The sequence below is a fragment of the Ascaphus truei genome, chromosome 5, assembly GCF_040206685.1.
Source record: "Ascaphus truei isolate aAscTru1 chromosome 5, aAscTru1.hap1, whole genome shotgun sequence".
In the NCBI taxonomy this organism is placed as follows: Eukaryota; Metazoa; Chordata; class Amphibia; order Anura; family Ascaphidae; genus Ascaphus; species Ascaphus truei.
In genome coordinates this window covers 34,080,729-34,098,466 of record NC_134487.1, presented here as the reverse complement: position 1 = coordinate 34,098,466, position 17,738 = coordinate 34,080,729, and the positions used below count along the sequence as shown (strand labels likewise).

The 17,738-nt window shown below is 38.9% G+C and overlaps 1 protein-coding gene across 1 annotated transcript; it reads right to left on the bottom strand.

Moving 5' to 3' along the window:
- Positions 1-11,574: 11,574 nt before the first annotated feature.
- LOC142494368 (uncharacterized) lies at positions 11,575-13,335 on the bottom strand. The gene is made up of 2 exons (XM_075598922.1): positions 13,162-13,335; positions 11,575-12,796 (listed from the first exon to the last, which is right to left on the bottom strand). Exons 1-2 carry the CDS (start codon positions 13,256-13,258, stop codon positions 11,688-11,690), a joined length of 1,206 nt encoding a protein of 401 aa, XP_075455037.1. The 5' UTR covers positions 13,259-13,335; the 3' UTR covers positions 11,575-11,687.
- Positions 13,336-17,738: the final 4,403 nt, after the last annotated feature.

The following is a 17,738-nucleotide window of genomic DNA, read 5'->3' as shown; positions in this document are numbered from 1 at the left end:
GAATTTTGACACAGTATTAGACAGCCCATGTTTTTTCTTATTGCTTTCCAGGCCGCATATGTGTCTGTTATTAATAGATTTTCTTTCATTTCAACTGGAAAGTTACCCCATTTTGTGTGTAGAATCTCCTTCGGTGATCTCGGAATGCTCATCGGTTGCTCTGTTTTTAGTGCAGAGTAGTAGTTATTTTCCAGGACCCAATCTCCTAAGTGTCTTGCAATGCATGCTACTGTAGGTTATATGTTTGGATATCTGGTAAATGTACCCCTCCTCCGTCCTTTGGCAGATATAGTTTTTTAACGGCGATTCTGCTTTTTCCTTTCTTCCATCTAAATCTATTCATTGCTCTGTTCAACTCTATTACCTCTTTGTGTTTTATTAATAAAGGTAGCATTTGCAGAGGGTGTAGTAACCTAGCAATACTCACCATTTTTACCAGCTGACATCTTCCCATCTAATTTAATGCTAGATTCTGAAACCCTTTGAATTACTTTATTATTTTTGTTATTGTCGCTTCAATATTATTGGCGTATAATTTCCCCAAATCTGGGTCTATAACTACACCAAGATATCTTATTGTCTTTTTTTTAAATGGTAGTTTTTTTTATCCCATTTTGCCTCATTTTTATTAGATACTATTATTATCTCTGTTTTTGCTTCGTTTACCTTGAATCCAGAAAACTTTCCAAATTCTTCCATAATTTGATGGATATCTCCTAAAAGATTCCTCTGGGTTGGATACCATTAACAGTAACTCATCTGCAAGCATACAGTGTTTTGTTTCTGCCTCTCCTATTTTTATCTCTTTATAATTTTCCATTTGCCTTAGATATTCTGCTAAAGGCTCAATGGCTATGTTAAAAAGCAGGGGCGATAAAGGGCAACCCTGTCTCGTTCCTTTGTGGAGTTTGAATTCCTGCAACATTAATTCTGATGCCATAATTTGGGCTTTTGAGTCTGCATTTATTGCCTTAATAACCTTTAGGAATGCTCCCATTATTCCTATTCTCTGTAGCATCTCAAATAGTTACTCCCAGTTAACATTATCCAAGGCCTTTTTTTAATCTACTGTGACAATTATATTGTTTTTATGGTCTTTTGTATTTTTTTTTTGTTCAACTCATAGCAGCAATTACCCTTCAAATGTTTTTAACTGCTCACCTCCCTTTCACAAATCCAGTATTAATTTTGGTAACAGTTCAGCCAGTCTGCTAATATTTTGAATAGTGTTTTTGCATTCCGATTTAGCAGAAGTATAGATCTGTATGATTACAGTTTTAGGGGGTTCTTTACCCCGCCTAATGCAAAATTCTAATGTTCGATCTGTTTCCCATTTCCATGTATTCTCAGGTGTCTACTATCTCTTTGTATGCTGTTTTTAATGGTTCTGCTGATTCTGCTCCCAGAATTTGATAGAATATCCCATTTAGCCCACCTGACCCTGGGGCTTTTCCATTTTTAAGATGCTGTATCGCATTCAATATCTCTTATGCTGATATGGGTTTGTTTAAATTTTGCCAGTCTTTCCACGCGATAACCGGTATTTTAATCTTTTTCGTAAAGGTTTTTAGTGCTCCCTTATTTTTTTCACCTTTTCCATAAAGTTTTTGCATGAAATACCAGGTTGCTTTCTTTAGGCTCCAGTCATTTCCCCATTGTCTTTACATATTTTTAGAATATAATTTGGTTGCATATATTTCCTTACTAGGTTCCCCATTAATTTGCCTGCCTTGTTTCTAAATTTGTACAAATTCAGGTCTCTATACTGCATTTTCTTGGCTTCCTTTCTTTTGATCCATAATTCACATACATTTGTTTTCCTTATAATCCTCTTTTTTGGTTTGTGAGGGATTGCTTTTTAAATCTCTGAATGCTTCATTAAGCTCTCTGCTAGACTTGATTCTGCTAGACTTGGATTTGTCATTGTTGTACATGTGTGATGGGAATCTTTACGTTCTATGCTTATGATCCTTACGCCCTACTGCTAGTTCTATCCAGACTGGTGCATGGTCTGATATTATGATATACAGAGATAGAGGGTAGTGCACGCACTCAGACTAATTGGTGACAGTGGGGTACTTAGCTGCCGGTGCGCTGGTTCTGGGGAGCTCCTGACATCCCCAAAGTAGTCCAGTAGAAAAGTAGAAGCAGGCACACGGTCTTATTCAGCAGTGAAAGGGTTTATTGTGCCAAGAAATCCAACGTTTCGGCAGTAATACTGCCTTTCTCAAGGTGTACACCTTGAGAAAGGCAGTATTACTGCCGAAACGTTGGATTTCTTGGCACAATAAACCCTTTCAATGCTGAATAAGACCGTGTGCCTGCTTCTACTTTTCTACTGATATTATGATAGCCTATATTTTGGTGATGATCCACAAGACTTCTGGAAACAATGTTCTCTGGACAGATGAGTCAAAGGTAAAACTTTTTGGCCTCAATGAGAAACCTTATGTTTGGTGAAAACCAAAATTGCGTTAGAACAGAAGAACCTTAGGGGGAGTGTGATGATTTGGGGCAGCTTTGCTGCCTCAGAACCTGGACAGCTTACCATCATTGACAAAACCATAAATTCTGCATTGCTTCAGAAGATTCAAGAGGAGAATTTCATGCCATCGGTCCATGAGCTGAAGCTGAAGCGAAAGTGGGTCATACAGCAAAACAATGATCCTAAACATACAAGCAGATCTACAAAAGGATGACTCTAGAAGAAAAAATTCCACATTTTAGAATGGCCTGGTTAAAGTCCAGACCTAAATGTGGCAGTACCTGAAGTGAGCTGTCCATGCTAGGAAGTCCTTAAATGTCACTGAGTTGATGCAGTTCTGTAAGGAGGAATGGGCCAAAATTCCTCAAAACCGATATGAGAGACTGACTAGCAGTTACAGGAAACGCTTAGTTGAAGTCATTGATACTCAAGGAGGTGCCACCAGGTACTGAAACTAAAGGTTCATATACTTTTTGACATGTGGATATTGAATGTTAAATAATTTGTGGATAAATAAATGTTGAAAAAGTATCATGTTTTTGTGTAATTTGTTTAATCAGGTTATCTTTATCTATTGTCAGGGTTTAGATTAAGATCTAACAACATTTTAGATTTGAAATATGTGAAAATCCTAAGGTGTTCGCAAACGTTTTCACGCCACTGTATAACTGGACGTCCTCATGGACTAATTGTTTCTACCTTTTGCTTAAGTAGTCTTATAGAAGAAGAATGCTTAGTAAGTATAGCTCAGTGTCTCTCCTTTTGCATGTCTCACACTAATTTCACTTATGCAAAATCCATTTGCAACCATGCTGCAGTTCGCTGATTTTTGGTGATGTTAAAGCTGCTCTATTTCAATCTGAAACTCACCAGCCCTTTTATCCCCTGTACCTAATTTTCCAACTCTATCGGTCCATGAAATGTCTGTGAATAACCTCTGTTCATTTAATGTAACCATGTATTGTTATAACTCTGTGCCAAGGACATACTTGAAAACGAGAGGTAACTCTCAATGTATTACTTCCTGGTTAAACATTTTTATAAATAAATAAATGTAGTATCCGTGTAACGCTCAAATAGGGTGCTATGTTGCTTTGTCTTTCTTACACTGTAGGCGGAAATAAGGAAAGACCAGGCTCAAGGGAACATGAAAATGCCAATGAGATGTGTATGAAGACATGGCACATAGACACAATGAAAACAATGTGACATTTAATTGGGTTTATTTGGCCTTGAAATGGAGTTCATTTGGGTTTCAGAGATTTAGGGCCTCATGCAGTAAGCGTTGATAAGGGATTTATCGCCATTTTATAGGCAAAATTGGGTTTGAGATTCAGTAAGCGCCGATAAGTGCTTGATATCGCCAGGTTTCGGAGCCGATTATTTTGTTATGGCCAGTCGGCTGCCGATAAGCCTGTTTTCGCCACTGATCGCCACTTTTTTAAATCGGCTGGATTCAACAACAAAAAACAGCTTATCGGGCCTGATCGGCACTACGAAATTGAGATGTTATGGCCAATTTCTCCCGCCAACTAAAGTTGGCAGTTTGGAGGGGAGAACGATCGCTAAGGCTGCCGGAACGGCACTTAGAAAAAAAAAATCTTCTGTACATCAATGGAGTCAATGGAGCGGGGACGTATAACAGTATAGTACTGTTTACGTTTCATTGCTCACAATACAAACGTCATTTGCATTACAGTGTGGGGGCATTCCCTGCATTGTGTCACAGCTGACGTGTATTATTTGCATAACATTATACTTTTACATGTTTGCAGCATTTGCGGGTCACATTACTCATCATGTGATGATGTGCCAAGGGAAAATACTATACTCAACTCTTAAAGGAGAACCTCACATCATATCACACATTTTACTGAACTGAGCAACAATTATTTACATGATGTTACACATGACACACATGTCACACATACACCGTATATTCATGTTCCTTTACATTACACAATGCTTGTAATGTGACACGCATCTTTAAACGTTCATGTACATCTGTCTTCTCATGTTTACATCTAGTTTTGGGTCCTCCCTATTTTCATGACGTCACTTATTGGACGCTCAATCACATTGCATGTTTACATTGTAACCGTAGCATTACAAGCACTTCAACCTAACTTATACACACATGTACAGTAATTCATCATTGGGACACCTTGTAAACTCATTCTATAGCAATTATCCTCATTACACAAATGCATGCATATGCACACGACTATTCATTGTTGTCAACATGTCACAATAACATGCCTAATTACACATGTTACACAAAACTTTTCCCACGTCAATCTCAGCCTTTTTGCCTAATTACATGACTGACTGTTGCGTTCACAAGTGTTACATGCATTGCACATGCAACTATTTATTTGCAAGCAATGTTTCTACAAAGGTTCACGTCACATCATTGCCAAATATCATCATTCCCTGCAGAATACACACAACAAATACTTATAACAAGAACTGCACACAGCTTGCCACAGAAGTACTTTATTATGTTAATGTAACACCTTGCATTTTACTATGTCACCTGACATCATCACATACCTATTTAAAGGACGCCCATTACCTGATCATTCACAGCTACTCATTTCAAAATGTTGAGATTGTTTAGGAGACGGAGGAACATTCTTTTCTATGACATGCTTGATGATGAAGAGAATCATATAGGGCAAGGGAGGGACACACCGAGGGACAGTGACAGGGACAGTCACGCGGATACGACAGGGACAGGGAGAGGGACAGGCCGAGGGACAGGTAGAGGGACAGGAGATCAGAGGAGAAGACAGAGGAGACAAGTTGTGCCTCGTCCGCGTCTGTACAGGGAGAGAACCCTGTTAGATGGGATGAGTGAGGAGGAGATTGTAAGTCGCTATCGTTTGAGTTCAGCAGCAATCTTAGCTCTTTATCAGGAGATAAGGGGAGATTTAGATTTTTTCACAGCCAGAGGTCGTGCAGTCCCTGGGCTTGTTAAAATGCTGTGCTCATTACATTATCTTGCTTCCGCGTCATACCAGACAACTGTGGGCATAGTGGGCGGGGTCTCGCAATCTACATTCTCGCGGGCCTTGACCCAGTTTCTCTATGCACTCAATAGACGCGCTAGGAATTATATTCATTTTCCTACAGAGGCGACAGAGTGGCTGGAAGTCAGGACTGGCTTTTATAATATAGCAGGGATACCATGTGTGCTGGGTGCAATCGATTGCACACATGTTGCTTTGATTGCACCTAGTCAGAGTGAGCATGTGTACCGCAATCGTAAGCACTACCATTCACTCAATGTACAGGTGGTATGTGGTGCGACGATGAGGATAATGCATGTGGTACCCAAATTCCCTGGTTCCAGTCACGATTCCTCTATCCTGAGGAACTCTTCAGTCTTCCATGCGTTCGAAGAGGGACATTTTGAACATGGTTGGCTGCTGGGTGAGTACACATTTACATGTTCTAACACAAAACACTTTTTTATTTAGGAATGTTGGCATTGTACAATTTGATCACTAATGTCAGCTTATGTGTGCTACATTCATTATAGGTGACTCAGGATACGGAATTAGGCCGTGGCTCTTGACTCCGGTGCTAAACCCTCAAACTGAAGCAGAGGACAGGTACAATGCAGCCCATATATCTACAAGATCTGTTATAGAGAGGACATTTGGCCTACTCAAGACCAGATTTAGGTGTCTGGACAGAACTGGTGGGGCTCTTCTATACAAGCCTCAAAAAGTGTCTGATATTATCCTTGCCTGTTGCATTTTGCACAATGTTGCACTCAGGCACAATGTACAGTCAGACCTAGCTGAGCCTGTGGTAGACGAGCATCCCACCCATGTAGCTGCTGAAAATGAACAAACAGCCAGTGGTGGCCAGACACGCCAGAATCTCATCAATTCATTTTTTTCTTGTAAGTAAAAACATATATGTTCCAAGTTCTACTTTTATACTTACATTATGTTATCTTAACAATAATGTTTTTTTATATACCCTTCTGGTAGGACACAGATGAATATGGGTTGCACACCTTTCTTCTCTCTGCTGTGTGCACAAAGGGATGTGGCACCGGTATGTTATTGTTGCACAGGTTATATAATCCCTCTTCAATTTTACTTTAGTTGTGTGTATGTGAATAAAACTGGGGTAACAAAGCACTAATATTTTAGCATTGTGTTGTTCCTTATGCTAACACAATACACATATTATGCCCATACTCATTCATGCTTCTAGTATGCTTACATACAATGTTATTGGTGCAGTGTAACATGTACATCCATATGATGTGTACACCAGCCTGATTTACATTTTGAATGTCATGAAATATACATGGTGTTGCACATTTAACACCAAATACACACTTTGCTGTGTTGTTTACGGTACTGAAGATGGCATGTCAATGTTTGCAATTTATATATTGTTCCTTTGCATTATAGGTATATCTTCAGTATGACTGATCATGGTATGTATATTTGCTGACATCTCTCATAAGATGTGCCTACATCAATCTTCCTATAATTATTTGTAGGAAAAACCCAACATATTGGTTTAAACACAAATGTTACATATATGTACTTTCTGTATCATGTATATGCATTTAGCTACTCTTGAGCTTTCATGTGCATTGTATTAGAAAATGATTACTCCCATTTCATCACATTTTATGTATGTTTCCTTATAAATTCCATTAATGTAATATAGAGGTGTTTGGAGACAAGGGGATAACTGTAGTTATTTCTTTACTTACGGGAGATCATTCATCACGGATGAAATTGACTGATCATAAAACTCCATGCATGAATGCCTGCAATCACAACAATGCGTACTACATCTTATATTTAGCAATGTTGGTGTTTTTTAATGCTAGGAATTAATAGTCAACATTTAATTAAATTTGTGACATGTGTATGTATAAGTCACACGTGTGTGGATGTGTCCTACATGTACCAAGTGTTAAACTGTTAACAGAGAAGACAAATTTGTCGCTAATGTTACTGTCATTTAGCATTTATAATTTACCAATATGACAATGTTGGTAATATTTTTGGAATATAAATCACGTCACTTCATCATTATCATGATGTTAATTATCAAGTATTCTCACAATTGTAACGTCAATCACGTGCACATTAGCATAGACACACTTTGTAACACAACTGTTTGTGTCTGTATCAATTTGTGTAGGATCCATGTATAACACCGACAAATGATAACACCAGCTTTATTATGGTAGCTTATATCATCATATTGACTACTATGTATTTTTAGAACTTTTAATAAACACAGTAAACTATAGTTAGTTAGGTTAATGAAATATACACAGAAACGTACTTCATTACATGATGTTGATGTCATAATCAGAACATCATGCATTGTAGGGGACCACAACATCTGGCCAATAACATTATTTGCTACTGTCCCAAACCATTTTATCAACATACCCATGTAACAAGAGATTTTTAACAAGAAATGGCTAGTTGGTTGTAAGTGTCCTTTACATTGGGAGAAGGAGTGGCTCAGTGAGTAAAGACACACACTGGCACTGAGATTTTGAAGCAGGGGAGTCTGGTTCAATTCCCGGTGTCGGCTCCTTGTGACCTTGGGCAAGTCACTTTATCTCCCTGTGCCTCAGGCGGCAAAAAATAAATTGTAAGTTCCACGGGCCAGGGACCTCAGCCTGAAAAATGTGTCTGTAAAGCGCTGTGTACAACTAGCAGCGCTATACATGAACATGCTCATATTATAATTATTATTATTATTGTTACATAGTTTCGACAATCATACGTTCCATTACACAATAGAATTCACAAATGTGTTAGCAGAGTGGGAATGGTTGTTATATATAAAACACACCATGCCATAAAATGATAGTAGTCATTAAAGAACACTCAATAAAAATTCATGAGGCACTATTTTGCAACATCATTATGTTAATTAAGTGCTTATGCAATATAGGCATAAGGGTATCACATTTTTAATTGTTTGTTAATAAGCGCTGCAAGCAATATAAAATTAGTTCCATATGTAGTATAGTAGTCGGTGGCTCCTCCTCACAATCATCTCATATAAAGGTAGACTCTTCTGAAATCATACATTGATCCGATTGTATCTTCCCCGACATCTCTGAAATACAGCAAACACATGATGGTCAAATATGGCACCTTACTATATATGTATCCGTGACAACGCATTACACAGCTCTATATGATTGTGTACATACACACGTCACTCACTTATATGTTAGAAGTACAAGTGTACATCAGTATGTAATGTTTCTTTAAATTTGTAGCAGGCATAACTATGTATATGATGTGAACGTTGCCTGTATACTGAAAAATGTGCGCGCACATCTTAGTGTGCGCACGCACTTCACGCTTGGCTGCACTAACTGTTAGCGCATGCGCAAAACAAAGCGTACGTTGTGCGTTCAATACATCTTGAAAATACCATTAAACATAAAATCTTTATTTCAAATACAATGAATACGAAACTACATTCGTTCTAAACGAGTACATCTGTATTCTTTTGAAACAGACGTGTTTGGACAGAAAGGACGGCCGATAACACAATGCGCAAATGCAATACGTGTGACGTCATGTTAAACCAGCGTGAAACGCACGCTAACACTCCTCCCACTCAATTAACATTCGGCTAACGCCCAGTTGACGCCTACAAACACTGAGCCGCACACATGACACACTGCAGTTACCGTTACTATAACAAAACATGACAGCCAATAGGCTTTGAGGCGCGCACGTCGCTTGGGGGCGGGACTTACATCCGTAATCCTTTTTAAGGACGCCTTGGGCCATGACAAGGGTCCCACGTCATACGTGGTGGACCCGCTTTTAAATGTTGCATGATAACAAAACAGGTATGTGTTAGAGTTATGTTAAAATGTTGCTAATATGGTTAAAGGGATAGGAAAGTACGTATATTTATTCCGTCAGCAATGTGTACTACTCTTTCAGGTTATACTATATTGTATTCGGCAACAATTTCTTTGTGATCGCTACATGTTATGCAGTCTGCAATGTTACGCTGTATCTACGCATTGAAAGGGAAAATGGTGGTTAAAAAAAAAAAAAAAAAAACATTTAAACGCACAGTCAACGCATAACGGTTGTTATATTTACCATTCTTCTAGAATTAACTCTTCGTCTGGCTGCAACTGCTCGCTCCAGAAATGCAAGGCATTTTCATCCATGCTTGACCCACCCGCTGAATCCAGTATGACACACATCTCCTCCATGAAGCGCTCATAGGAATCGCCACTGCTTTCTTCAAACAATTGGTCGGGAGGTAGGTTCATTTCTTCGGGTTCCCATTCCAATGCATTTTCAGCTGAAAGGCTTGGTACATAATCATAGTACTTTTGTTGTTGTACAATGTGGGTTTCAGGAATGGAGGGTGCAGATATTGCAGCAGGTATCGATTCACACGGAACAGTAGTAGCGGATCCATTGCTATTGGCATTAGGAATAAATATGCCTTTCACAACAATATATGTGCCCTCTTTCAGGGTAAAATGCTTTTCCTTTGCAATCTTCCAGAAACCATAGGTGTGTTCTAGCTTATCCTGCACACGTTCAAAAAAGTCATTAGTTGATAAAGTGAATCTTATTGAGGAATTAAAATTCCGCGCATGCCTACGGTCTTGGTAATAAGGATATTTAGCTCGAATCAAATCATAGATTTGGCGTGTGCTTGCTTTGTGTCCGCGACTGTTCAAAATTGCTTCTGAAACCATGTACTTATAACCTAAGAGGGGATTCATATGGTTAACGAATTCATCAGCCATGTCAGAGTAGCACAAAAGATGTGTGCAGTTCTGTCTTCTTTGCTCATCAAAATGATTCTGCTCAATGGCTAACAAATTCCTGTGTTTCGTTTTCAAGGTCAACAAAAGTAACTACTTTTACTCCTTATTTCAAACGCCAATTGGATGTGTCCTTTTAATTGGTTTAACTTTTGTGGTTAGTGATAGGCGAATGTGGGAAAAACATGTATCATTTTTTTATCTCGTTTGTGAAAACATTCCTACACTTATTTCAGTAACATTGAGTTTTCTAGAAAAATAACAAAGAGCACTGTGTGAAAATAATGCTTAGACAGCCATATCAGTAAATACACACACCTGCAAAATGAAATGTTTTTTTCCCACATACATTTCTGTGTGTATTTGAAAGTCTGGTTAACTACCTGTCTGCATGAGTTTAAATACGTGTGTATCTATATATATATAAATATATCTCTCTCATAAAAAAATATATATATATATAAAGTGTATATTGTACTATATGTATAGTGTGTGTGTGTGTGTGTGTATATATGTATATGTATATATATATATATATATATATATATATATATATATATATATATATATATATATATATAATGTATCTTTTTTTTTTTTTTTTATATTGCAGGAGTACACACAACATATTGATGGCAGTAAGTAGGCCTTGTATGAAACCTATTTAAATGGTGATAAACATGAGTGAATTAAGTAATAAACATTTGTTTGCACCCAATAATGTTAGAGGCTCACACTTAGTATAGTTGTCAAACATTAGGCCTGTATTATTAAAATAGTGTGTTTTCACAAGGAAGCATGAAGTGTATGTTTTTTGTAAATACATCTATACCAGTTTAGATAGTACTATATATACACACACAGTGTGTGTCTGTGTGTGTGTGCATATATCAATACATACTACATATATTTTAGTATAAATTCAGAGATGTTCTTGAAACAAGAACACATAAATGATTAAAGGACAACATTACAATGGCCACCAAAGGTAAGTAATATTTAACACAAAATCCTGCTGTACACGTACAAGAAAGATGTTTGCAGTTAAATAGGTGCTTTTATAATTGCATGAAAATAATATGCACATGCAATGATTACATCAATTAACACACCCAAATGCAATGTTTTGCTGCAAAGTCAATGGCAGCTTCTCTAAACTTAGCAACTGGCTCCTGGTGGACCATTACTGAACAGACGATTAATACATCAATATTTATAACACTATTCATTAATTAGGAGTGTTAACATTTCCAAAACTTCACGTGTACAAGAACATACTTGAAAGTTTGGAAACAACACAGTCTTCAGCATACATACAATAGTAATTAGATAATCTGAAGTCAACAAAACAAGGCCAAAGACATATTTTGTGAATTTTAAAATTTATTTTTTTTGTTCCTTTTGCGAGCGAGTAACAGGCCTGCTTGTTGTCTCTTGAATTTTCCTTTTTCTTTTGCCACCAACTTTAGGCACAACAGAGCCACTTTGAGTGGCCTCTGGCACTTCACGGGCAGGGCTTGTGGCCAGTGACTCACCTACAGGGCTTTTGGGCAGTGACTCACCTACAGGGCTTTTGGGTAGTGACTGTTCACCTACAGGGCTTGTGGCCAGTGACTCACCTACAGGGCTTGTGGCCAGTGACTCACCTACAGGGCTTTTGGGCAGTGATTCACCTACAGGGCTTTTGGGCAGCGATTCACCTACAGGGCTTTTGGGCAGCGATTCACCTACAGGGCTTTTGGGCAGCGATTCACCTACAGGGCTTTTGGGCAGTGACTCACCTACAGGGCTTTTGGGTAGTGACTGTTCACGGACAGGGCTTGTGCCCACTGACACATGTGAGCAAGTTGGTAGACACTGCACAAGTGATGGTTGGTCTGTTTCATGTGTGTCTTGTTTTGTTTTTGTCGCCTCCTTTGTAGGTGTCTGCTGCTGAATTTGTACAGATGGCAGCGGTAGGATGTCATCAGGAACCTGCACAGCAATGTCTGCTACTTGACCGGTAACATTTGGGCCTGGTGAATGAATATCAGATGAATGTGGTGAAAACTGACCTGCATGAACAGATCCTGCCTGTGAGGTGTTGAATTGTGGTACATTAGTCATTCTCCAGTAATTAGCTTGTGTTTGCTGAACAACTAATGCTTCGAATGGGGTGTTGATTTTTTGCAACTGTTTAGGCACTTCAATGAAGACTCTGTGGAGATGTGCCAATTGTGAAACTGTTTCTTCCTGCAGTGCAATCATCCTTTCCAGCACTGTCATCAGGTCAGAATGGCGACGATTTTCTGCTTCCACAATTTTTCCCTCAGAAGCTACAATTGCATCATATGTGGTATTTGCTGGACGTTTTGGCGGTAAAACAGTTTCAATTGGAACCTCTTCATGGTCACTTGCTTGTATTTGTGTGTCTATGGCGGCGGCGGCGGCATCATCATCATCATCATCATCATCATCATCATCATCATCATCATAATCCTCTTCATCATGTTCTACAAATAAATGTACACATTATTAAATGGCATTTTAATCTCTGCTGTGTTACTATGTAATTCTACTGTGTCAAAAGTAACAACTAACATGTTTCCATACGTTTTATAACCTCACATTAAAAACTACCTTGAATTAAGAATAATGTTTGGACTCAGTATGAAATATGAGTGAATGAAAACTTGCTGTAAACTCACAACTCCTACATGATAGTTAACATCACTAACACAATACATGTTGCCTTACACTTCATTTTCACATACACTAAGTAATCGTATTTAAAGAACATGTGCAAAACAATTAATGAACATGACAACATAACATATAGAAGAGCACATATTATATGGCCACCAACTGATACACTCACCTTCTAGGTGTGTTGAGCTGGCTGACCCAGGTGAAGACACTTGTTCCCTCTCAGGTGACACATGTCCTTCAGGGGCAACTATATATAACAATAACATAAGTTTTACATTTACATGTGTAAATATTGAACAAACAGTTATTGTATGTTCTGTATTTATGAGTACGTAACAGCATCAGTTCCTTAACCCAAAATTTGTGTGTGTAAGTGAACATAAATAGTTGTAATAACAATGTACATGCCTGTGTACTTAGAACTTTTGAGTTCCCTAACATAAAACATACTATGTTTCTGCAGTAATGCGTGAGGATAAATAGATAAAATTTGTACATAAAAATCATATGTTGTGTAGTGATATCAGTATCATAATGTACATAACTATCATGAGATGACCATTCACAATGGTTATCATGAAGGTGGTCATATTGCAAAAAGTTTTGTTTTTGGTACAGGATATGTGTGGTACATTAATATAAGATGTGGCACACCTGAATGTGGCTGTGACTCAACAAGACAACACATGCAGTGTGTGATAATGTGTCGTTGATAGTAGTAGTTCAACTATAGATATGAGTGAACTAATGTGTGAGGTACGCTTTGATAAGTAATGAGTTGTTGGGGCATTTAGTAGCTAAAGTGAAGCTTTCAAATGAGTGTGATTAACTTCAGTTGTGCTAGTCAGGTTGTAATAACGGTATTCCCTTCCCCAAAAAGCCTAATCAGCCACACCTTTCAATTACTTGAAACAGGTGAAAATGGTGTGAACTAAGTTGACCCTAAAATGAGGCTGTAATTACTGTGTGTGCTGAACCCCACCCCCTCTGTTGAAGTGTATGCTGTGATGAGATATTAATTGCAGCTGCTTTAACACAATGGTAGATGAGCTAAATAGTCGTGTGCAGTTTTTAAGTTATGAAAACAATGACATAAAATATGATACGTGTGCCTCATTATGCTGTCTGTATATGAGTTAAAGCAAAAATGGACCTTTTCATAAACAACTATAGATGTGTTAGTGCAAGTGATGTTTGTAGGCCGTTGCATGCAATATATTTGATGCATGCTTAAAATAGGCAGTAATGTCATGTTTGTCGGAGTAAAATAAATAAAATACACAATAATATTATACATATTTATGTTCTGTACCTGTAGCTAGTAATAATTTCTCATTAACATGTGTTACACATGTGTACTACCCTGTTGTTCCCCATCTTCGCCCACCATCAATTGCTTCCACTGCAGCAATGCATTTTGGGAATTCACATGTAAATGAGCACACAATGGCACGTGCTATATTAGTTACTGCTTTTAGTAGGACTACAACATATATGTCTATTTTGATATATATATATATACAGAATCAGACATATACATATATAGATGCAGGTATGCTTATATTGTGAAGACAGTATAAAAAGCAGTGTAAATATGCAAAATAACTGTAAGCAACGACACGCCTAGTACATTAATATTTCTCACCTGGTGGAAATTGTGAGGGATAAATTCCTATATCACGGTCACCAGGTAAGCCTTCCACGACGACGGGAAGTAATTTTGCCCGAAGCAGCTCCTCCAATGGACTTAATATGAGACGTTGTGGTGTCGGCCCACCTCCAGTGCCAGTAGCATGCACGCGTTGGTGTTGTATTTTCTTTTTCAATTTGGACCTAATATCATCAAATCTCTTGTGACAATTCCGCTTGTCCCTCACATGATTCCCACACGCATTGACACCAATGACTATTGTGTCCCACATTTCTTTTCTGCTTGCTGAACTTGTCCGCCCTTGAAAAACATATAAAATATATGAGGTAAATTAATAATAATAGAAGCACCAGTTTCCTACACTGCTAGCTGTTCCAAGAGATAGCAAACATGCTGTTTTACACTGGCGACACACTTTATTCGAGCTCGGCTAGTCCCACGAATTCGGGTATACCCGGGTGTATTGAGGTTTGTGACTGTTTTCTGCCCGAGTGCATTGAGGTATTTTCCAGGCAGGGATTGAAGCATTTTATTCCCGCTGGCTGCAATACTGCACAGTATATATATATATACTGCATTACAATTCATGAATTTATGCCATCTGGTAGACACGCGAAGCATTGCAGCCTATTAAATCCTAATCATTATCATTTAACAGATCAGCCGCCCGTCAGCCAGGCATGAACCCAGGCTGGGAAGGCAAACGCAACGGGGCTTGTCAGAGGTGAGGAGCGGCGCATTCCAGGTATCTGCCAGGTACATACTGGGTATTTGCTCGAATAAAGTGTGTCGGTGCAGTAGGTGTAATATGTGAAGCACATGAGCATTCACTACTAAACCTATACATGTAAGCAAGGTTGCATTCATATTGTATGCAGTTATGGCAAATTGACCGCCTGTGATTAGTTGTCCTTGTAAGGCATGATAAAAAGCTGTGTTTCCAGACTAATTAACATAGAAAGATATTCTGAACCCATATTTGCATATGAACAAAACTCAGATGACCTAGGATTACATGTATTTGAATAATAAATGTAAAGGTACACTTACCTAGTAAATGTCCATATATACTGTCATAGTGCTCCAGAATGCCAGTGACAAGAGCTGTATTTTCCTGGTCATTGAAGCGAGGATTACGTGGCTTCTCCACACGTTTCTTCCGAGCAGGTTTAGGGTCAGAGCTTGGCTGGTGCTGACTGGACTCTCCTTCTTCCAATGGAAGAGCCTCCAAAAGCTGCCCACCAGCAAGCACGCCACCACCATCCACCCCATCAGCAACTGCGCCACCAGCAGCACTCACAGCACCAGCACTCCCACTCCTAGCACCAGCACTCCCACTCCTAGCACCAGCACTCCCACTCCTAGCACCAGCACTCCCACTCCCTGCAACAGCACTCCCACTCCCAGCAACAACACTCCCACTCACAGCAACAGCACTCCCAGCAACAGCACTCCCACTCCCAGCAACAGCACTCCCAGCACCAGCACTCCCACTCCCAGCAACACCACTCGGTGCACCAGCAACATCACTCCCCTGAACAGTACGTTCACTCCGACGCGTACTCGCACGAGTAGCACTCCCACTCCCACCAGCATCACTCTTCCCACGCTTTGCGGGCATACTTCCAGCACTCACAAAAAACAGACAACTAATGTACAGCCAATCACACGAAACACTTCCACATATAAAACAAGACAAAGATGTAAACAAAACAACAATGGACAAAGCTCACCCAATACACAACAAGTCTCTCCGTCAATATGCAAATGTTCAATCAGCCAGCTCTGTGCGTCTCTCTCTCTCTCACTCCCAACAACACAGAGAATGATTAGCAGTACACGTTGCCTTTAAATATGGCGCGCAATCCAATACATGCTTGTTTCGCCTGATTCAGCAAGATTTGTGATTGGGCAACCTATCAGCACCCCGCCACGCACGCCGATACACCTGTGTGTGATCGGATAATCATCGTGAGAGTGGGCGGATTTGTTTTCGGGTTGATTTTGAATGTATTCGGCACTTACTGCATACGGAGAGGAAAAATCGCCATTAACATGACTAATCGGTAAGCTTGCCGATTTCACTTAATCGACGCTTACTGCATGAGGCCCTTAGGGATCTATGCATAAAGTTAAAACTGGTGTAATTAGGAGGCAAAAAAAATTGCACTCAATTTATCAAAGAAAAAAGTAATGCTATTTTTAATTGTATTTGTGCCTTAGATAAATATAAAAGGTACTCTCTAACAGGTCAGCACTATATTATAGGGTACAAAAAGGATGAGCTATGCAGACCCCAGTGAGACCTTTATCTACATGTTTTCCTTTGTTACATCTGATGCAGTTTTATTTCTCTTGAAACCTACAGCTTAGACCATATCACTTACAGTACATACTCTACAAATGTAATTAATCTATACTGAATAATTTAAAATTGTATAATCTGTGGTATGTCCCTGAGTAAATCATGCAGCGCCACGTTAAGTAAGTTCCATGTTACCGTTCAGAGAAGAGTCTATTTGAAACCTCTGTCGTACACAAGTGCAGAGGCTAAAAAAATTCTGCAATATGTCACATTTACGGTTTTAAGTCCCTCTATTATTATTTTTTTTTTAAAGATTGCTTTTAGGATGAATTTTTTTATTAACATGCATTAAACCTGACAGACGGGACGTCAACAGAAGCCATTACAGTCCTTTGTGACAAAAAAGTTGTTAAATAGCTTTTGTTAAATTATTCAGCAGTCATATACAATACAACACATACCTTATGTAAAATACATAATGTTTATTCTTTTTTTCTTTTCTTAATTTGTGAGGATTGTTGCTTCATATGAGAGTGCAGTAGTGGCCAATTCCAGTCCTCTAGGGCCACCAACAGATCAGGTTTTAAGGCTATCCCTGTTTCAGCACAAGTGGCTCAATCAGTGGCTCAGTCGTTGGTTGCGCCACTTAGTGGAAAACCAGACTGTGTGGTGCTCTTAAAACGTAGACTCAGCAACTTCAATTATAATGTATTACATAGTGTTTGTCCTCGAAGTATCCCACATATAAATGGTGACCACCTATAACATAAACACCTATTTCCACCAGGTA